Below are 24,501 nucleotides of genomic sequence, written 5' to 3' on the forward strand. Positions count from 1 at the left end.
TCTTATTGAGAGATTGAAATAAGTTTTTAGTCTTTCCTAACGGAAACTTGTCTTGTGCCTCTCAGAAAATTGATAAAATCATTTCCAAATTGGGGGCAGCAAAATTTATAAAGAAGAATGATGTTAACCACACAGGGAGAAGAACTTACCTAATACACCACTAGGTTCAATAGGATACTCAAGGATTGATGTAGCTGGTGCCAATGTGTAGGGGTATTCATAAGGTGTGTAGATTAAACCAGCTTCGGGGCCTGGAGGAACTATTGCAGCAGTTGGGTGAGGAGTTCCGTTTGGCATGACAGCGGTCTGTATTTGTCTGATCAAAGGCATTATGGTAGGGCCAGCTGGCGTAGGAGTACGCAGGGCAGCTGGTGGGAGAACAGGCGCAGGCCCAGTAATGATCCTTGGAGCAGCCTGGGCTGTTGCTGCAAGAGAAAAGGCAAGGGCTGCTACAGTAAGCAAAGAAATTTAGAAAGAAGTATAGAGATAGCAGTGTAAAATTTGGGAAAATGAGAGGGGAGTAGGAAAAAGAATGGAAAAAGCAGGAAAGAAGAAAAATAAAAGGAAATCATTAGTACATGCGCTGATCACACAAAAATGCCAAAGCACACCAATCAAATGCAAACAGCTTTCCCTTTCCCAATGTGATTAAGAATATGCAAAAATTAAAAAGCCACTGTAAAAAAATGAATGAGACCATTAAATAGGTTATATTTAGTTCATATATTTGATATATCTATATTTTTAAGATTTCACAAGACTAAAGGTGCATGCAAAAGCACAAGAAAACACTTGCAATTAAAAGATGTTAAAAAATAATTTGTAATTGGAGTCCACAGAAACACAGGTTTGATATATTTCTCAAGATCAGCTTAAGTTTCAAATTAAAAGAAGAGCAATTTTCATTGTATTAAGTTAGTCAAATAACCACAATGGGTGTGTGTGTGTGTGTGTGTGTATAAATATATATATAAATTATGTGCATCTTTAGGAATTAACTTCAAAGAAAAAAAAATACAAAAAGTCCCATTTCTAAATTCCCAATTATTAACAATATACTCTTCACATTCTCATAAGTAAATTAAAGTTTACTATTTGTGAAGTAACTACTTCTAAACTGACTGGATTGTCTACATTGTGGAAAGTTGGCTAGGACTTTAAAATTGTTTCTTTCAAAAAAATTAAATATCATATTATGTTCATATAAATGACATGCATAAACCTTAGATTGTCTCAAAATATAGATTTCAATTATTTCATTTTAAATATAAAGAAAGGAATCCTCTTATGGCTTATAAAAACATTCACAGACACATATAAAGGAAAAATAGAACTGAAAATAGTTATCACCCACTGATCTCTGTGAACTCACATATGAAATCAATAGGAAAAAAATATCCAAGGGAAAACATGCAAACAAAGTAAAAGGACAGAATTCAACATAAGGGTCATTTCATTCAGATATATTTCACTTTGGAAATAAGCCGGAAGCCTTAAATCTGTAATTAACTTAATAGGAAATTTCTTAAAACTTGAATTCAGAGATTGAGATTGCATCAAAAGAATAAATAAACTCAAAACTTAGACATGCTGGCATAAAATAAAATTGAGTGTCCTCAATTCAAGAAATATATGTCTGTCCCATATCAAGTGACAAAATTACTTCAACTCTTTACTTTGTTTAAACTGTTCACATGTTATGTAGCCAAAAGGAGAAAGATTTGTAGAGAAAACAGCTGAGACAGTGGTAACCCCGGCCCTCAGTCTCGTTCTTACGTGATTTAATGTTGGCATCTCTGTAGGTGCCATTCAGAATCGCAAGCTCCATCAGCTGCATCTTCTTCAGGCTGTCTTCTCCTTCTGCCTACACATGGAAAACACAAGAGAAGTTAAGCATTTGAGATCATCCACATGTATATCACAGGTATATCTGCACACGCCCCTTAAAACAGATACGTGATTATAACCACCTGCTTCAATAAGGGAAAAAAAATCAGTAACCAAAAGGTGCTGACATATGGAAGCCCATTCTCTCAGTGATGGCATGTTGATACACAGAATGATATTCTTAACAGCCACTGGCTGCATTTCTATTTGAAAACTTTTATGTAAGCTATACTGATTTATTAAAGTTCTCCTGAAAAGCTCTGCTTTTAAGTGTACATGAACAGAAATGTTAAGATTAAATATAGTATATTCTCTTCAGCATCTATCATTTTGCTGAATATTCCAAACCAAGACATGTTCATTAAAAGAAAAAAAAACACACACTGTGATTTTAAACATACAAACATACAACATACCATCTAATTGTGGTATTAAGATAAGGGAATTTTATGCTTAGTTCTCCATAAAGGGAAATTTAGTGAAGTTATAAAAATCATTAAGAACTTCTAATGACTGTACATTCTACTCTTTTATGCCACCATCCCTTTCCTTCCTCAATCTAATTAGTGCTATCAAATCTATGGCAATCTATTAATATTTTTAAGGTCACCATATAATTTACTGTCCAAACCAGGAAATGCCTAAAAGCAAAAGAGGGGCACTATGGTATAAAGACAGGCATAAACCAGAATTACCCTGATCATCGAAATGTCTGGCCACCCCATTTACCCTAGCTTCTTTGTACCACTCTTTCTATTTACTGTTGTCATCCTTATTCTAGTCATTCTTGATGTAGTACCCAAACTACTAGACTACCCTGTTAACGACGTCTTGTCCTCCAACCAATCTATACACAAAGGCCAGATTAACTGCCCAAAACACAATTCTCATCAAAATATTTCTCAACATTCTCATGTCTCAAACCCATTAATGGTTTCTTATTACTATCAAAACATTTCAAAGACTTAAGCTACCTATGATTTGGCCCCAAACTATCTTCTCACGTTAAACCAATTAATCTTCTACTATTTAAACAAACCTATCTCATGTTTATTAAACATTTTGTAAAATAAAACTAGATCATCCCCCCCCACTGACCTCTGTGCATATTCCCATTTCCTCCACTGTAAATGCTCCTTTGTATGTCATATACCCCTCCCTCTTTCCAAATCCAACCTATCCCCACAAATTGCAACCCAGATGTTACCTTCTCATGGGACCATCCCTTCATTACAGTAAATCTTCACTGAATGTTGTCAAAAGGTTCTTGGAAACTGTTAACTTTAAGTGATATGATGACTTACAGCAGACCTTTGAATAAGTCATTCCCTTCAACGTCATTATACTCCATATGCCTAAAGTCACAGTTTCCAAGATACTATGGATGATATTAAGTGACGACCTACTGTATACTCTTTCTGCCCTGAATAATAGTTTGTTGAATATCACCACTCCCAAAGTAAAACCAATGAGAATAGAGTTTCCTTATTTATCACTGCCTACTCTCCATGTACCCATCTACCCAAGTTACTTGCTAGAACTTATTTTTTAAATAACCGGTATGAGAAATCTTTATTTCCAAATCTGAAATGTCTAAGTCCTATAAAGATAAACTTTAGCCACAGGAAAAGAAAGCAGTAAAGTTTTATCTTTCAAAGTTTGTGTAGAGATGCCCCCAACTTTTATACATTAGCTAATCCTCAGTACTTAATATTTACAACGAAAGTAACCCAACAATTCAATTTTCTGATATAATTTTCTTCCTCCCTGATTCAAAAAAGGGGCAGGGGCAGAACCAGGACAAGTGACAAACTTCTCAGTTCTTTTCTTTATTGCAGCTGTAATGATACAGAAAACTCTATCTTTGGCATTACAGCACAGAATGGTGTACTATAATTTATAGTAAATAGGACTGCTGAGTGAGCTTTTAATAAATCACAAAGATTTAAAGATGAGTGAAAACATCATGAAAACAATGTTTAAATGTGCCAATGCCAACTTTTAAAAAACCTACTTTGCAGTAGAATACAGGGAGAAGATATTTGCTCATGCTTGTGGAATTACTATTACTTGATTCCCATCAATTTGCACAAAGATGAAGAAAAAAATGAATATGATTTCTTTGAAAGACACAGAAATTACTTGTTAAAAACAAAAACACATTAATATTGGAAGAATTAGAAATTCATTATAATAAAACTCCTTAAGCTTGTTTGCTAAAAACTAATAGTACTAAATATTAAAACTTCTCAAGATTTCAAATTTAAACCTACATATAATAATGGAATACCAGAAGTCTATTAATAAGTTATATTCTATATAAATAAAAGGAAAGCAGTAGGTATACCTCCAGTCATCCTCTATAGTGAAAAGGTTGCACAAGTTTGAAAATGTCAGCAAATAAGAGGACAAATTCACGTTTATAAAGATGAAAGAAGAGTTTGGCGCAGAGAATAGGTGCTTGGAAACATGTTTGAACTGAACTGCTTCTCTCGCATAACAAAACCACTATTCATTAGCTGGTGATGGAATACCAAACATGGGAGAAAGCAAAGAGAAAAATGATGGGAGAACTGCATGTGCACGCCAGTTTGTGTGCAAACGTGTGTCATTTGCAGGGTGCAGGATTACTGGAAACAGAACAGAGACCACCCCAAGAGGAGAATAAAACAACAGCACAGGCTTCACCAGGTATTGGTGTAATCTTCCATATAATGTTGCTTCCATATGATGAGATCATATTCATTTTTTGTTCGTCTTTGTACAAGTTGATGGGAGTCAAGTAATAGTAATTCCATAAACATGCAAATATCTTCTCCCTGTATTCTACTGCAAAGTAGGTTTTTAAAAAGTTGCAGGGGCACATTAAACATTGTTTTATGTTGCTGGAGATGATGGCATGTTCCGCTGGATTATACTACACTATGGTAGGCAGGCTGTATTAACACCTCCCAGAAGAGCACAGGATTTAGATGGCAGGGCTAGAATCTGAACCCAGATGGTCGTCTCACTCCAGGATGGGATTCACTACTGTGTTCTGACTATGCCTACCACTCTGTATTCACAGAGCATGATGCTGTATGTCTCAACAGAAGACAAAGTTTATATAGAATTACTTTGTAATGGAAGTGGTTATTTCAACCTTATTGTTCTGACTTTGATAATGAAATTTGGCAGTATGTATCTGCCAAATCACTGTTGAAGATATATGCCACCTCTTTTTCAAATATAACTTCAGATTGAAAAACCTACTACTAAGTTTGCTTTACAGCCCAGAGGCTCTAGAGCTTCTAGTAGTCAGACTTCAGTGAGTTTATCTGACTTCTCCTCTTCTCTCAAAGATAACTGATCAAATATGGCATCCTGCAGTTGTACATCTCAACTCTAGACATTTCACAAGGTATATCTTGTAGAACTGTGAAGGAGGACAAACATCTCTATAGTGACAGAAGACTGACTTTTTCATTTGTAAAACAAATGGTTGTTCTTAGGCAACCAACATGTCATAAAATTATATTTCATAATGCTGAATTCAATAATTGTCCGGAGTCTCATAACTTCTCATTTCCTAAGTGTCTGTCCTATATTTTAAAATCATTTAAAAACAACTGACGTATTTTATATGTAGTGAAATCCCAAGATCTTATGCAACATTCAATCAGTTTTGATGAAATGTACATCAAGCACAGACCATTTCCACCAATCTAGAAAGTCTCTTTGTGCCTCAAGCCCTAACCACCAATCTGACTTCTATCACACCACAATTTAATCTACCTATTCTAGAATTTCATAAAATGAAATCATACATAATTTTTATGTCCAGTTTCTTTCCCTCAATGTTACATTTAAGAGATTCCTCCATACTGTTGCGTGTATCAGCAGTTCATTTGTTTTAATGGCTTAGTAGTATATGATTTGTTGTTTATCAATTGCATTTACTGATTTTTCTGCAGTAGACATTTGGTTGTTTCCAGTTTTGAAATACGTGAACAAAACCACTAAGAAATTACAAGGCATTTTCTGTGCATGTAAGTTTTCATTTATCTTAAATACTTATGAGTAGAGTTGCTGGGTCATAGGGTAGATGATTATTTCCCTGGTTATTTTGCATGAAAATATTCTTATGTAAGATTATTAAAACATTATGAATAACACCATTACTTTTGAGACATAGAAGTTCAAAAATATAACAGATACCTGCTAACAGCTAAAATCTATAGCATCAGAGAAGTGTCTTAAGAATTTCAGAATTTTTCAGATTTATAGAAAGAAAATTTGCCACAGATCATATAACATCCCTAGCAGTGTCTGGGGGAACATTCCTATAATACAAACTTTAATGAACAGAAAAATACACTAAGTGGGTAAAGACAGACTATAAACATGCTTTTCAGAACTTTTGAGGGCTTGCAATTATGGATGACAGATAACGGATATGTATAAATGTATATTTTTAAATTATGCCTATATCACAGTAAGATAAAGGTAAATGTTAGACACACAATAAGGCAAAAAAGCTTCACATATCTTTTTGTATTTCCCATTACACTATCTGAAGTACTCCCTCTTAATCATAATACCTGGCTTAGTGGCAAGAACTTTCCACAGATAAAGCAAGATGAGGTAGAGAGAAAGTATGAGGCACTTTAACCAGTAAAGCTTAGAATATGTAAACACACACATAATGCTACCTCAATTTGAATCACAAAAAATAAATATTTTTTACCTTAGTACAGTATGTTCTGCCTTTCTTCAACAAGGTATAAACAGATCCACTTAAAAGTAGTAATGATCACAGAAAAGAAAAGCGTTGTCTCAATAAGCATTTATTTCTTCCACTGCTAAATTCAACATGATACAATTTATAATGTTATTCTCCATAGTAAGTTTAATAGGAATGGTAAACTTTTGAAAGATTTATATGACTCATGATTTAGGCCACATACTAGCATTAGTAGAGCCACATCATTATTTTGTAGATAAAAAAGACCTCTAAAGTTGATTTGTGTTTTAGGTGGATATTATGAGATCATATGGTTGGGCTAGAAGACAGGACATATAAATACAATTTGGGAGTCTAAGAGAATCTTGTTTTACAATAGAAGATAAAGAATCTGAAAATAATGATCTAAAAATCTTTTAGTTGTGATAGCTGGAAGAGATACTCAAAAAATAAGAAAGTCTACAGATAGTGGTGGGGAGGGGGCTTCGAGGTGGGTAAATCTTGTAAAAAGTCATAATGAACACAAGACAAAACATTCTGAAAGTAAAAATATATTAAACTCATATTCAGAATGAGCTCTGAGAAAGGTAAAGCAAGTTCACTAAAGTGTGACTGGTATCATGACAGGAGTTTGCACAGGGTGGAGTGGAAGACCAAATGAAAAGGCATGGGGAAAGGATCATGAAAAGTTTTAAAGGTCTTCTCTTAAGATAACCATAGATTCCTTCTCCAGAAAGCACACGGGTATGCAGCTGACCTTTGAACAAACATGGGCTTGAACTGTGTGGGTCTACTTATATGTGGACTTTCTTCCATCTTTGTCACCCCGAGACAGCAAGACTAACTCCTCCTCTTTCTCCTTCTGTTCTTCCTTCTCCTCAACCTACTCCATGTGAAGATGAGGAGGATGGAGACCTTTATGATGACCCACTTTTATTTAATGAATAGTAAAATATATTTTCTCATGATTTTCTTAATAACATTTCCTTTTCTGTAGCTTACTTTATGGTAAGAATACAGTATATAATATATGTAACACAAAAAATATGTGTTAATCAACTTGTATGTTAGCAAGTAAGGCTTACAGTCAACAGCAGGCTATTAGTAGTTAAGATTTTAGGGAGTTAAAAGTTATATGTGGGGCCAGGAAAGGTGGCTCACACCTGTAATCCTAGCACTCTGAGAGGCCTAGGCGGGAGGATTGCTTGAGCTCAGGAGTTCTAGACCAGCCTAAGTAAGAGCGAGACCCATCTCTACTAAAAATAGAAAAATAAGCTGTGTGTTGTGGTGCGTGCCTGTAGTCCCAGCTACTTCAGGGCCTGAGGCAGGAGGATCACTTGAGCCCAGGAGTTTGAGGTTGCTGTGAGCTAGGTTGATGCCACGGCACTTTACTCAGGGCAACAGGATGAGATTCTGTCTCAAAAACAAAATAAAACAAAAGTTATATGTGGATTTTCAACTATGTAGGGCTCAATGCCCCTCACCTCTACACTGTTCAAGGGTCAAGTGTATAAGCAAAAAATGTTGCTCACAATTTTAGGGGGTTAACTGTAAGTATTAAACTCAACCATGAAGATCTGTGATTAAACTGTTAATGAACTCCAAATGCTCTTGCAAGACTTCCAAGGTAATGTTGCTATATAATGTATTTATCACAGTAATGAAGTATTCTTCAAAGTAACCCATTTTTCACCAGTAGATATTCATGAGATATTTGAGCTATCAAATCTTGACAATCTCAAGAAGAGTAGAAGCAGAAAGCTATCTGGCATTCACAACAATTCTAAGTCACCACTCCTAGATTTATTCGTACCCAAATTATTTATGGATGTAGTCATTGTGGTGACATTTGAGGCAATTAATTTTGGTTGCTTTCCATCTTAACTTGTTTTTTCTTTGTCATTCCGTCAGATATCTAAAGGCATACCTTCAATGCAAATAACTTACTAAAAGTTTGCGCCTCAAAGTCGGGCTAAAGCAGAACAAAGTAGGGAAAGGAAAAAGTATAAGTGACAACCTAGTACTTGTGATTAGTGTCTGAAATGGGGGCAGTCTTGTTGGACTGGAGCCCTCAACCTGTTGGATCTGATGTTATCTTCAGGTAAACAGCCTCAGAACCAGACTGAATTAGAGGACACCCAACTAGTTGTACTGGAGAATCTGGTGTTAGAACTGGTATGTTACAGGTGGGGAGAAATCCCTACACATTTTGGTAACCAGAGATCACAGAAGTATTCTGCATTGTGAGAGTACAGTAACAGAAATTGAGTTTTTTCCCTTATACATCAATATACAAACATTGGTCTTTTACTAACAGATAAATAATTATGAGGATAAATGAAATCAGGAATCAATGAACTGAGAACAACATTCACATTGGCCGTCCACTATTAGTTAAAATTTGATCAATGTTCCCAACGGAAGTAAGCTCTTTGTTGGGAGTGGTTGGTGCTTTAAATATCTGGCATGAATATTTAAAAAAAAACAATTTGTTTGTGGCAACTTCTCTGGTTCCAGAATTAGGAGTAATTCAACACTAGATATGCCCTGTTATAACTTGGTTTTACATTGCCTTTTTTTTTTCCTTTTTGTTAATACAGAGTCTCACTGTGTGTCCCTGGATAGAGTGTGGTAATGTCACTGTAGCTCACTGCAAGCTCCAATTCCTGGGCTCTAAGCGATCCTTCTGCCTCAGCCTCCCAGGTAGCTGGGACTATAGGCGTGCCACAATGCCTGGCTGGATTTTGTTGTTTTATGTATTTTTTTTCCTTTTCCTTTTCTTTTTAGTAGTGATGGGGACTCACTCTTGCTCAGGCTAGTGTCAAACTCTTGAGCTCAAGCAATATTCCTGCCTTGGCATCCCAGAGTGCTAGGATTACAGGCGTGAGCCACGACACCCGGCCATATAACTTGGTTTTATAGTATTAGATATATAGCATTTCTAAAAATCTTTGATTACTGAAATTCCTATAGGAAAAGGTAATTTTATTACTGTGTGGCATGCTTTGAATGTCCCCTCCAAAACTCATATTTAAACTTAATCCCCAATGTGGCAGTACTGATAGATGGGGGACTTTAAGAAGTGACTGGATCAGGAGGGCTGTTCTCATGAATAGATTAATCCACTCATGTATTAATGGGTTACCATGGGAAGGGAACTGGTAGCTTTAAAAGATAAAAAGAAACCTGAGCGAACACATTTAGCATCTCAGCCCCCTCACCATGTGATGCCTTGTGCTGCCTGAGGACATCACAGAGTCCCTACCAGCAAGAAAGCTTTCACCAGATGCAGTCCCTTTACCCTGGACTTCTCAGCTTCTGTAACTGTAAGAAATAAATTCCTACTTCCAGATATTCAGTTATAAGCAACAGAAAACAAACTAAGACACACTGTGAGCCTAAAACTCTCTTAATTTCCCCGGAAAAACATTTTTATGGTTTTGACTACATTGTATTAGGAGCACACCTTTTCATTTATTGCAGAACAGACTACATAGTTTGACTTTGAAAAGTATACTAATAAGTTCCTGGTATATGTAACACTAATAAATATTTGTTCAATGAACACAAGAAGGTGCTTAAAACACCTGTTAGAACAGTAATGTGATAAATTAGAAAAGAATGTAACTTTTTCTTTAAGATGTTCTGAATAACAAAGTAAAACACTACTACTATTGCATATTAACACATGTCCACTTAACAGCTATACAAAATTAAAGAATACTGTAGAGTGGCTTTAGGAAATAAGTTTTCTATTTGTTGGTCTTTTACTGGAAGTCTTAAATTAATCAAAGCACTGGAGTGCTAGGAGAACTCTTTCTCTTGGCTTTTCCTGAGCCTTTCTTACCTTTTCCTATTCACTTTCTCCACATCCAGTCCAGCCAGAACTGCTGAAGAAAATCAGATTATTACAACAGATCGGATGTGGTCAAGCTTCATCATCACTAACCACAAATTGGCCCTCAAGTTTGCTGGCTTTTCTCTCACACTTCTCTGGTTAAATCTTCTATACCCTTCTGGGCTGCCTCCTCCTGCCCATTCCTTTCTTCTACTGCTAGGGTGAAGGGGGTCTCTCTCTACACATGGTTACCTTCTCAAGAATTTCTCATGAGCAATTATGACTTCTCATGAACTACACCCTGTCCACTATCCTTTCCCATCCTTAAAAAACAACTCCAGACCACCTATCCCTCTTCAAGCTGCTGCCTGCCTTTCTCCTCACCTCCACAACCACACTGTATCTTCATACATTAACTTCTTCAGTTTACTCCAAACTGGGGCTCATCCCCATCCTTCACAGCACCTCTCATTAAGGTTATTAATAACCTTTATAACACCAAATCAAACTGGCAGTGTAGTCTTTGTTTTACTTAACCTTAGAAGCACCTAACACTGTCGATCAACTCTATGTCTAAGGCTGCTCCCTCCCCCTTAGCTCCATCTCTCTCCTGGTTCTCCTCTTACCTTTCCTTTGTACTTCATATGTTCAACATCCAGCCATTATATTATGGTATAATGCCTCAAAATCAGTCCTAGGGATTTTCTTCTCTTTTAACAGTCTCAAAGACTACATCTTTAATGTCTAGCCACAAACTCCTACCTGGCATTTCATACTTATTATGTTCAAGCCCCAAAACCTTATCACTGTCCACCTGCCCTATGTTAAGCAAATAGCAGTACTATTCATTCAGGTGTGCAAATCAGAGTTCTGGAGATCTTTAATATATAAAGATCTTTATATATCTTTAAATATACCCTGCTAGGTCTATTACTTGGGTACCTCACCTTAATCTTTCTCTCATTCTCTGCACTTCAGCATAGATCCTCTTTCAGTTCCTAAAACTGGTCATGCTCTCCTACAACCTTTTTGAAAACAGCTTTATTGACATAATTTACATACCACAATGTTTACCTGTTTAAAGTATACAATTCATTGGTTTTGTGTATACTTACACATGTACATGACAATCACCACATATTAAAGTTGTTTATATATATATTAACTAATTTAGAACAGAACAACCTAATGAAGTGATGAAAAAAACTGAGGCACACAGAAGATAAGTGACTTGTGCAAGATTTTACATTAATGTGTTTTTAGGTTCTATCATTACCACAAAATACAAGCCACAGGAGCTTTGTTAAAGAATTAACAAATACTCATTAATTCAACCAACATCATTTATTGATCACTTAGTATGTATGTGTAAGTCAGCGCGAGGGAGAGATACTAAGGATAAAGTGGACTTCGTGTATTCCCTGAAATGCCCACAGTCAGGAGAAAAGCAATAAATAAATAAACAAAAATTCAGCTTTAATAAACAATGCACACTACTATACTATTAGCACAGAATAAATATGGAGGTATTTCCAGTAGAGATGACTATAATATAACATGCAAATAAGGGGTGTTCTGGGAACTGCAAGTTATTTAAAATGAGTGGGTACAAGTGTAAGGTAGAAAAGATAAAAAACAAAGCTGGAAAGGTAGGCACACATTATATGAAGACAAGCTAAGAATGCCACGCATTTTTACCATGTGGTGATAGAAACCCACTGAAAACCTGAAGTAAGGAGTGGTGATATTAAAAAAATAGACTTAGTCCAACTGTGACAACAGAAGATATGTACTCCTGGGAGGCAGAATCAGATAGAACTTGGTGACAATGCAGGCAACAGGGAGTGGGGTTGTGGTAAGAGAAAGTGGACTCCTATGCAACAAATATGGAGCAAACAAAGCAGGAATTGCAGTGTAAGAAGGGCAGAGAAAAACATTTTATTTCTAAAAATGTGATGTCTGAGATGCCTACATGGCATCCAAGTGGAAGTGATGAACGGATAGTTGATCTAGAGTTCTAGATTTGAAGCATACTGACGCATGGTCACCACTGCAGTGGTGACTGGAGAAAAGGCTATGGATGAGACTGTACATGAGACATGAAGAATGAATGAGAAGTGAGAGAAGATCACTCTGGCAAGTATCTAATTTTAGTGAGGATGTGACACTTTTGAAAAGCAAACACCAAGTGAACAAATAAGGAATTAAGAAACACAGTTTTGTCCAATTCTCATTTACATTACTAAATCTAAGTCTTTGTATATACTAAAGCCTTGGTTTCTAGCCTGGTAAATAGTTTCTCAACAGAAGTTTGTGAAGTGAATTGCTTTTGTCAGTCATATAATGCTTCCTTTTCTCTCCCCACGTATGTTATCATTCCACAAATGCTACATTCAGTAATCAAAGTATTTTATTTAAACTGAACATATTACCATTCTTCACAGAAGACCTCATAAAATAAATTATTACAATGTAAGCTAATTCATGAGTTTGCTAATTTGATCAGACATATTATATATTACAAAGAGGGTTACTAAAAATAAGTTAATGCCATGTCAGTTTAAAGGCATTACTACAAATGATTCAGCATGTATTTTTATATTTGGAAAGATTTTTTTCTACACAGGCATTAAAGTTTAACAGAATAAAAAACAAAACAAAACACACCTACTTATATAATTCAGCAATATGGCTGCAGAGTTAATGTATCTAATAAGTGAAATAATCTGCCACTTTTGAAATTAAATTTTCAAAATTCAGTTATTAAAAATACAGAAGAAAATCAAGCTATAATAAGCTACCAAATAAGCTTATCTTCAATAATCTTAAGTGCTTATCTGAATCATTTAATATACTATTAAAATTTCACCATAGTGACTATCTGAATAATTTTACTTATAAATATAACACTAAAACATTTTAAATACTGTCAAGAAAAATTAAATATGAGAGTTAAAATTAAATGAGAGTTAAAAATATAAATTAAATACAGTAAGTGACATTTGGTTTCCTTAACCTTTTTGGCAATTCAATTTCAATGTACATACATACATACATACAAAAAAAAAAGCATTACAAATGCTTTGCCTATATATAAGGAACATGATGCTACTTACCAACCATCAGAAGGGCATGCAAACAAATTAAAGGGATGTATGAAAATAATTGAACTAAAGAAAATACACTGAGAAATCACTCACCTATTTTCTTCTATTAAATACATTTAAAATATTTAATAAAAATTAATATACATTTAAATTTATTTTTGAATCTCTGGGTAGAATATCATACATTTAATAGGAAAATGTAAAACAAACAAACAAACAAACAAAACACTAAAATGCATTATCCCAGCCATTTAGAAGCTTAATTTAATTATGGGATATAAACATTAAAAATGTTACATTATAAATCCAACATGCAAATTCTGAGGGATGCTTAGGTTAAAATGAAAGAACTTCCTTTATAAACTGCAAAAGTATTTCCTGGGGAATAAACACACACTGCTCTACTATTCTATGCCTAAGGTTCCTTAATTTATATTTGCAGCACCTCAAATTTAGAGTTATATAAGCTGTCTAAACTATTTGTCAACTTGAACAAAACCTTGTCTTGAGAGAAGCTATTCTTCAATGAATCTTTACAAGAATCAAAAGGAGGATGTCATTTATACAGAGTCTCTATTTATGAAAGCTTGTTCACAATTACCAAAGGCAAGATATACTTTATCATCACCAAGGAGATGCATCAAACTAAAGTTCCAAGTTTTGGGGAAAGCCCCTCTGTTGTTTTTTTTAACATGCGTAAGTCGCTGCCAGACAATAGTAAAGAGAGATTATATAGCTGCTTGGTGATTTATATAATTATGGTATGATAATGATGAAAGTCTTAAAACCTATACCTTGTCACACTTCTTAAGTGAGTCTATCTAAATGGATTTGTATCCAAAGAAGTGGTGCTTTTGATTATTTGTGAAAATCCTACTTGGAATGATGCTCCTGTTGTCCTAATGCAGAATAAACAACACAGCTAAAACACAGAGATGGAGTATGAAGATTATGACATTGATGTAGAACTGAATTAAATTTATTTTAGAATTGTTCTTCTTTGCAAGAAAAAATTAATCAGCATATTTCAATTTCTCCGAATGCTTTTCTCCTCCATCATGTTTCCTAAAGCAGCATACACCCATCAGAGTACTTTACACATAGCACATCAAGCATTATGTCAATCTGATTTCAAGGAGCTCCGCATAAGTTAGAGATAACTGGTAGGGACTTCTATGAAGGTCTCTGTATTCTACACTTAAATGAGATTTTAGATTTTATCTGTCATTGAGTCAAGTTTTATTAATGGCTAAACAATAATCTTAGAACTAAAGGATTTTGATCAGATTACACTGATGTGTAATTACACATTAAGCAGTGAAGATTAATGTATAAATAATATTTTTGCCTCAAAATATTTTACTTAAATTTCACTTTGAGTGTTTTTCTGAAGAGCAGGTATAAACCATCAATGCAAGAATTATTATTACTGATAACATGAGGACAAACAAGGTGATAGAAGTGTTCAGGATGTTCATCACCTTAGACATTTAGAGGAGCATTTTCTCACTAAAAAGTCATTATACCAAAATCCAATTCTCTTGAGAGATAGGGGAAAAGCTGAAGCTCTCTCTGAAAGTACAGTCTTCCCTCAGAATCCATGGGGGACTGGTTCTAAGACCTCCCTCAGATACCAAAATTCATGAATGCTCAAGTCCTTGGTACAAAATGGTGTAGTATTTGCATATAACCTATATGTACATCCTCCTATATACTTTAAATCATCTCTAGATTACTTATAATACACTTAATACAATGCCTATACACATCACTCCATTTGAATGAATTCAATATAGTACTTGGTGACAAATTCAAGTGTTCGTGTTTAGAATGTCTTCAAGTATTTTTCCCCCCGAATTACTTTCAATTCTTGTGGTTGAATCCATGGGATGTGGAACCCATGGGAATGTGGAACATGGATATGGAGGGCTGTATTTATATGCACCTGAACAACCTAGTTTATAGCCTGAGAACCTTGTTTTCCCAACAAAAGCTTTAAACGTTCATCTTACTTTGTTAGACAAAGGTAAAAAAACCCCACATTTATTACATACACTGAATAAAATTAAAGTCAGATTAATATTTCTTAAAATAAAAAATTATAATAGCATTATCTGAAAATATATTCAATTTAGGAAAGGAAATTTATGTCGAGTTGTTACTTTCTTTTCTTCAGAGATTTGAAACAAAATATCTTTCCTCAAATGTGCTTATTATACTATATTTAGAGAAAAAAACAAGCCTTAATAAGCTGATCGCCTGCATGGGAGCATAGATCAACTCATTCTCATTAAGGATTTAAGAGGCTACCAGCCTTCTATACAGTCCTGCCTATATGGAAGAAAGCAAGGACTGGTTTCTTTCAAACCTGTAATTTATGAGTTTATTCAAACCCGCCAAATTGCTTTAAGTAAACGCCTCTCACATTTGAAAATTCCCATGGCAACTCATTTAGTTTGGCAGACAGGCAGACCCAAATTCAATCCTTTTATCCTGCAGCTAAACCATTACAATGGTAATTCTGCTCTTACACTCTGAAGAGACTGCTAATTACTGTACTCTGGGTCCCCTGATAGATTTCCCATTCAGATTAAAATGGTTGTGCATGGCAGAAATCAGTAGCAACACCTTTCTTTACATGAGAGAGATGCTCTTTCACATTACAGCTCAATCAAGGAGCAAGTGCATTACAGCTAGATGTCTTTTAATATATCTTTTAATACCTTGCCTTCTCCCCCAACAGAATGAAAAGGAGGCCAACAATACCACAGATTTCAATTATTGATATTTGGTCAAGAACTAAATGTAGTCCCATCAGTTCATTAACAATTCAGTTAAAAAACTAACTCCAAGATAAGGCTCCTTTATCTCTGTAGTCATTATGTCTTTTACTATCACATTATTTTTTTTTTTAACATTTTCAGGTTATAATTAATACACAGTTAACTAAGAGTCAAATGTGTATGCCATTAGGCCAAATTAGAACCTTAGAGAAACATGAAAAGCACACTTAAAAAAAATATTTTGTGACAGATCCCTTTCTACTACTTTTCAAAATTTTGATGACACTGACATCTGCAGTATTTTTTAAAGGTGTACTAAAATTACATTTGTTTTGATAAATATTTTCTAATTTCAAAATATTCCTTAAGGTAAATGGCAACAATTTTAAATTTGGAAATCCTTCTCTGGAAATTTGTCCTAATCTATTAGATCAATTACTTAGTTTTATATTACTGACTTCTACATATATATACTAATAAATGCCTTGTAGAGAGAACAGCTATATATTAAAAATTGATTCATAACAAGTTCCCAATACCTCTAAAGAAAACATATAGAGAAGTAAACAAATAAACACAATTTTACTCACCAGAAGGTAAAAAGGCCTGTATATTAACATTCTATAAATTGTCTAGGACTGGTGGCACAATTAGGAGACAACCTGAAATCACTTAATTTCTCTAATACAGATTAATGCTACTTAGTTTAGCCCTTTCAATTTAGTATTCTATTTCCTCAACAGAAACCTATAACCTCCATTACTATTAGAAATGATGAAAAATTACAGTAAAACCAAGAGGATTTAGGTATATACCCTTCACCTCTACTTTCTCAATATTCCTATCAGTACGGCCCAGAACAATATTCCCCTAATTTATTCTGCTGTTCTGGTTGGTGTTTTTTAGGTTCCTTCCGAGAAGACTAGGAAAAAAATCATAGAGTATGTATCCATACAAAGTCTTGGCTAAGAAATGTTATCAATTAATATTTTTCAACAAAATGAAATGAGGATTATTGAAAGAGTGATGGCATCTGACACTGCAGATGCATTCTCATAGTGTGTGTATGTATATGGAAAGACAGTTTTATAAACAATGTTATTTTTTAATAATGTTAATAAATGGTTTCATAATTTATTTTGCCCACTAGTCCAGTGTAAATAAACAGACTATATTGATGAGATCATGGACTAGCAAAGAGGGCACATGTTGGAGGCAGGGAACAGAATTGAGCCTGCAAATGACATGGTCAATGCTATATAGCTCAGGTAACTAGATCATACATGATTAAATATGTTAAAAAAAAAAGAAGAAGAAGAAAGAGGAAACATGTGCCTTGCCTTGCAACTTCCACTTAACTAAAATAATAATTATTACCTTTACAGAGTCCCTCCAAGGCAATTAAGACATACTTATTTTCTCTATAGAAGACATGCTACATGAAATAATCGGTATTTTTTGGGAAAAAGTAAAGACCTCAAACTTAAAACAAGGGGAAAAGTTGCTAACATATGAAACAAAGAGTGAAATCTTAATGATGCCAAACGCCACTCATACCGTTTGTGTAAGCTAGATACACACATACCTATATACGTGTGCATGCCAAATTCATTTACCCTTTTCGTGCCATTAAGAACATATTAGTGTGCAAATCTTTATAATGAATGAATGGAGAGTTTTATCTCTTTCAGTAATTGACAAAACTAGGAGAGAAAAAGAAAGGTAGATACAGAAGATCTGAACATTTTCAACTACCTTCATCTAAATGACATTTACAGAACATACTGCAGAATGCATATTCTTTTAAATGTACATGGCACAGTTACCAAAAGACCATTATCCTAGGATATTACAAAAGATCATAATTAGATTTGAAAAGACTAAAATCATATAAAATACATTCTCTGAGCATAAAAATTAAATTAGAAATCTTTAACAATATGATAAATAGAAAGGTCCCAAATATTTGGAAACATTTGGAAATAACCTATGAGTCAAAGAAGAAATCACAGAGGAAATTAGAAAACATTTTGAACAGAATGATAATGAAAATACAGTATACAGCCAGGCGTGGTGGCTCATGCCTATAATCCTATCACTCTGGGAGGCCGAAGCAGGAGGATCGCTTGAGGCCAGGAGTTTGAGACCAGCCTAAGCAAGAGCAAGATCTTGTTCTCAACAAAAAACAGAAAAACTAGTCAGATGTGGTGGCCCATGCCTGTAGTCCCAGCTATTCAAAAGGCTGAGGCAGGAGGATCACTTAAGCCCAGGAGTTTGAGGTTGAGCTACGAACACACCACTATACTACTCTACTAGCCTGGGCAGCAGAGCAAGACTCTGACTCCTAAAAAAGAAAGAAAGAAGAAAATACGACATAACAATATTTGTAAGATGCAGATAAAACATTACTCAGAGAATAATTCATATCCTTAAAAGAAAAACAATAGAGAAAAATCAATAAACCAAAAGCTGATGAACTATACAGCTAGACTAATCAAGAAAAGAAAAAAGAAGCCACAAATTACTAACACCATGAATGAAATAGAGGGCACTACTGCAGATCCTACAGACCATATGAAGATAAAAAGGGAGTATCATGAACAATCTCATAACAAGACAAACAAACAAACAAAAATTTTTTAATAGAAACACACAATAAGCAAGCAATCAATTGTCCTAATATATACAGGAAAACATCAATACCAAGTTAATTATAAGCAGGTTTAGATAATGTTATCAAAGTCAAAAGAAACTGGAAATTTATAACATATTACAATATCAGTGTAACAAAAATAAAGAAAATGAAAACAGCTGATGACAGACTGGGAAATAAGTTAATTAATTTAATACACAAGCTTTCTATGAAGAACAAATATACGTAAAAGTGATTTGAAAAATACTACATAAAAGAAACCATTATTTCACAGTTCACAGAATTCTGTAGTTATACTTGTAAACATCTTAGGTGAATGCTAAGTTAAAACTACAAGAAGAATTTTTAGCCAAGAAGGCTAACATTTTGTTTTGTTAGGTAGGGTTCACAGAAAAAGTTTGAGAATTGTGGTATGAATAAAAACAAGTATTAAAATATCCTCTGGCCGGGCGCTGTGGCTCACACCTGTAATCCTAGCTCTTGGGAGGCCGAGGCGGGCGGATTGCTCAAGGTCAGGAGTTCAAAACCAGCCTGAGCAAGAGTGAGACCCCGTCTCTACTATAAATAGAAAGAAATTAATTGGCCAACTGATATATATATAAAAAATTAGCCGGGCATGGTGGCACATGCCTGTAGTCCCAGCTACTCGGGAGGCTGAGGCAGGAGGATTGCTTGAGCCCAGGAGTTTGAGGTTGCTGTGAGCTAGGCTGACGCCACGGCACTCACTCTAGCCTGGACAACAAAGCGAAACTCTGTCTCAAAAAAAAAAAAAAAAAAAAAATATCCTCTGGAGAAAGCTTTCTAATTATAATGAACCAGTTCAACATACATGTATAAAAAGTTTATTCTATTCAAAGTTTATATACTGTATGTAAAATCTGTAATCTAGTAATACACTTAAAAATACCATTTATCTAATTACCAAATAATTTATCATAAAGACTATATTAAATTAGTGACTGTATCATAAAGTTTTAAAAAAACTTTACAGAAAAGCAAAGTTAAATGTAATACTATCATTTACAATAATGCCTACTAGCAAGCAAAAACAATCAAAATATTCTGTCTTAAATATTTAGCTATGGTGCATTGTTTCTTCCTATATAATCTTCCCTTAACATTCTACTTTCATACTTACTAAAATTCCACCAGTTTGAGGATTTCCTCATAATAACTTTAGGAGAAATTATTTATTTTGTTCATTTCCTTCTACTGCATCATAGTACCTCAAATTCTTTCTCCCATTTATAAGATAATTTTGAGAGGAAAAATATAATATATGTGAAATTTTACTTTACAGTTACATAAAAGTATCCAAAATCCTAAAATAATTATTTCATTAACATTTCTTTCTTCAACTTCGTAAGTTTTCATGACTATCTACACTCTGTTTATAATTGAGAGACACTTCTGTAGTATATAACACAGAGGTAACAGCAAACAATTTATTTCTTATCCCACTTTCAGAGGAGCCAATATGGTATTTGAATTTGATCTAAGTAAAATGGCAAGTCACTGAGTCTTTGATTTCATCTTTAAAAAAAGATCACTCTTACTAAATTATAGGAGAATGAAAAGAAAGAAGTAAAAATGAAGAGAAGGGTGATAATTTCAATCAAGGTGGTAGAATACATGTAATCAAGAAACACCTTGGAGAAAGACTCACCAGTAACTGCTTTTTGCCAAGGATGAACTAAATCCCCGAAGATTAGCAAAATCCAGATACTGTCATATAGTCCTTTTCTATCAGTGAGCATAACTTAATTTTTTACAAAATTTCATACTGTAATTATGTTACAATCTGAAGGAGGAATAGTTCAGGTTCATGGAGCTGAGATTTAAATAAATAGATTGATTGTACTTTATGATGAAGAGGATATTTTTAATAGATATTTGAAGGTAACCGATTTTGTCAGATAAAAACATATATATATATATCTAGAGAAATAACTTGTTTATGGTTATTTCATGGTTTATTTTATGACTTAGGATACAAAAGGGGTAAAGTAAACTATCAAAATAAAAAAAACCATCTGAAATGAAAATGGTGTTATTATAAGGGTCAACAAGTGCTCTAGGTAAAATATTATTTGACTGTACTTATGAATGATGTGTGGTAAACTTCAAACCTTTATTACTTCTGCAGTAGAATTAGAAAACTAAATTGTTCTCTGAAAAAAATAATTATCAGTTGCTCTAATAATGCTAAGGCTTTTCCAGGTTTGTATGCTTGTTGGTAAAATGGGGAAACCTACTGCATAAGGTTGCTCTGAAACCAAATTTGAATTGAAAGCATTTGAACTGATTTACTAAACATTTAGGTATATATAAAGTTAAGCAAATTGATGAGAACACATTCAAATTCTCAAAATTATTAGAAAAATTAGAACTGTATCACAAAGATTGGAGGTATAATCTTTAGTCAGATTTATGAGCCTTAACAATCAGTAGATGCAAACCCACAAAATATTACATTTAATTGTGAAAGTTTAGATCAAGCAAAAAGTCTACTCTTCTCCACTCCTCACCCCAAATCCCCTCAAGTCAGGGCTAGATTTTTTTGCTACATAGCATTAAGCAAAATGGCCATAAATTGTTAAAATATACAAAACTCTTTCTACACCTTTCTAACAAAGAGCTCATTCTTTAAATGATACTATAGTAAATGGGATCACATTCCCCATTAAAAAATATGAAACTAGGGACTGAGTACTAGTTCAAGATATGAACATAAAGTTTTTATGTTACAAAGATATCTATAATATCACAAAGCTCCTTAATATAAAAATTAACCTAAAAGAACAAATAGTTATAAAAACCAAGAGGACTATTTACTTACAGTTTTGTTACTAAAGGGCTTTAAAAAAAAGCCTATTAGAAAAGCAAAGATTAAAATGTTTGTTAATATCCAGTGTTTGAGACTGTTGAGAAATAGGCATGTTCATACAACACTGGCAGGACTGTACATTGGTACAAATTTTCTGGAAGGAAACTTGGAAATCTGAATGAGTGAAATATTAAAATTTAAAACTCACTTACCCTTTAATCTAGCAATTCTACTTCAAGGGATTTATCCTGCAAGTATACATATACAAGTTAATTAACTCTGCTTGCTAAATTTATGTAGCAACTCTTCATTGAAGAGAAGGGAAATGTTTACCACTGGACATTTTGCTGCTATATCTTTAGGGAGGAGCATTTATTGGTAATAAAAAGATCTAAGCAGGTGCACAGGGCTGAATGATGTGGAGTGGAGGATAAGATTGCTGAAGGTAAGACAATATAAAAGAACTGAGAGGCCAAGGAACTGGAAAGGTCAGTTACATAAAAATAAAAATCTTAGCAGGAAAAAAATCCCAGCTTTTTCTCTTGTGCCTACCAGGCTTTTAACCCCATTGTTCCAATTAGGCTTTCTTTTCTTTTCTTTTCTTTTTTTTCTTTTCAAGACAGGCTCTTGTCCTGTCTCTCGGGCTAGAGTGCAGTGGCATCTTCATAGCTCACTTCAATCTCAAACTCATGGGCTTAAGCGATTCTCCTGCCTCAGCCTCTCTAATAGCTGGGACTACAAACCCATACCACTATGCCTGGCTACTTTTTCTATTTTTTTTTTTTTCCAGACACAGGGTCTGGAGCTCTTACTCAGGCTGATCTCCTAGCCTGGAGCAATCTTCCCATCTCTGCCTCCCAGAGCACTGGGGTGTGAGCCCCCATGCCAGGCCCCAAACAGGCTTTTAACTCCACTGTTAAAAAAAAAAAAAAAAAATTGATTGACAAGGTCACCAACAACCTCTACTTGCCAAATCCAATGGTTGATACTTCCCATTGTCATCTAAAACGAACAATCTTCAGCAACACAACTGACCATTCACTCTTTAAAAACTTCTGAACTTGACTTCTAGGACTTGCTCCCAGTTTTCCTTCACCTCAGAGGCCCCTTCTCCTTGGCCTTCCTTGATGGATCCTCCTCTTCTTCCTGATTGCTGTCTGGTGAGATACCCCAGGCTCAGTTCTCAGACTTTCATTCTATACCTAAGTGGCTCAAAAAGTTTTTGATTTAGTGACTCCAATTTTTACATATTCTAGTTCCATCTTTTCACCTAATTCCTAATTATTATAGCCAAATGCCTATTTAATATTTGGTATCTCAATTTTTATACTTCTGAACCCCATTTCTTGACTTCCCTCCCAAACTTGCTCCTCCCACCATGTAAATAAAAGATAACTCCAATTGCTTAAAGTGATCACATATTACACCCAATCCCTCAAAATTCCCATCACCTTCATGTTAAAAATAAATCCATAATCTGACTACTTCTCAACACCATCAATGCTAGTTCATGTCACTTCCATCTCTAACTTGGACTACAAATTCTTCTTCATTAGCATCTCTACTTTTACCACTGCCTTCAAAGTCTGTTTCAGCCCAGCAGATGGAATGATCCTTTAAAATGTAAGTTAGTCAATGTCATTCCTCTCCTCAATTGCCTGTAATAAAAAATAGTATTTCCTTAATCCGGGTTCTCTATCTCCTTAGCCTGATTTTTCTTCACAGAACTTTATTACAACCCAACATAGTTTATATTTGTTTTCCTTATTGTCAGTAATCCAACCCCAACCTGACAGTAAACTTCATGATGGTAGGTACTTTGTTGGTCAGCTTTATTTATCCTTTCTGTATCCTCAAAGTTGACACCGTGTCCCGCCTATAGTAAAGTAAGCATGCAACAAACATTTGTCCAATGAACTCAAAATGAAGCCTGAAAAGTAAGCTATGGCAAACATGAAGGATCTTGTGGGCCATGCTAATGAATATTGTATTATTTTCTCAAGAGTGAGAAAGAACCACTAAAAAGATCTTAAAGCAGGGAAAAGTAACAATAGGCTGTAATGTAAGATGGGTTTGGGGGTCCCAAGAAATACGGATACCAGTTGTGGAGTTCTGAGATAACTGTGGTTTAAATTAGGGTAAAGGAAATGGGAGTGAAAGAAGGAGAGCAATCTGAGAGATGTAGGAAATAACTGACTGATCTGGTGTTTTTCTGGACCAGATTAACAGTGAGAAACTCCAAATTGCATAATAGAATACTGAAGAGACAGGAAAGGCATAACTGATAATTCCAAACCCAAAAGGCCTATAATGTCTGTTAATCCACATGGTTAGAAAGCATCTGCTACTGAAATTGCCAACAAAACAAAATTAGGAGCATCACTATTCTCAAAGTAAATTTTGAGACATGAAAACCACAGAAGAGTTTTACAAATTTTCATGCAATACATGAGTAAATCAGAAGCTGGGTGTGATAGATAATGCCTGCAGTCCCAGTGATCACTTGAACCTAGGAGTTTGAGACCAGCACAGGCAACATAGGGAGATCTCTGTCTCTGGAGGGGGAGGGAGAGAGAGAATCAGAAAGATCCTATCGGCAGTTCACTGGAATGAAAATCCAAGGTTAGACAAAACATAAATGCTACTAAAAAATATGTTGTCTATGTAGTTAAAATTGTGATAC

At 34.6% G+C, this 24,501-nt stretch overlaps 1 protein-coding gene across 8 annotated transcripts in view; it reads right to left on the reverse strand.

Moving 5' to 3' along the window:
* QKI (QKI, KH domain containing RNA binding) overlaps window positions 1-24,501 on the reverse strand; it is a 160,807-nt gene that overhangs the window by 13,019 nt on the left and 123,287 nt on the right. For 6 of the 8 annotated variants that reach the window (XR_002223932.2, XM_012745611.3, XM_076002806.1 and 3 more), the window contains exons 5-6: window positions 1,777-1,864; window positions 150-449 (exon numbers count right to left, since the gene is read on the reverse strand). Coding sequence is in view for 7 of the 8 variants with exons in the window: in XM_012745611.3 (XP_012601065.1) it covers window positions 150-449; window positions 1,777-1,864 (388 nt within the window). In the remaining variant the exon portion in view is untranslated. The remainder of the gene's footprint in view (window positions 1-149; window positions 450-1,776; window positions 1,865-24,501) is intronic. The other 2 variants (XM_012745612.3, XM_076002804.1) reach the window with 1 other exon arrangement.

The sequence above is a fragment of the Microcebus murinus genome, chromosome 5 (genome assembly GCF_040939455.1).
Source record: "Microcebus murinus isolate Inina chromosome 5, M.murinus_Inina_mat1.0, whole genome shotgun sequence".
Classification (NCBI taxonomy): Eukaryota; Metazoa; Chordata; class Mammalia; order Primates; family Cheirogaleidae; genus Microcebus; species Microcebus murinus.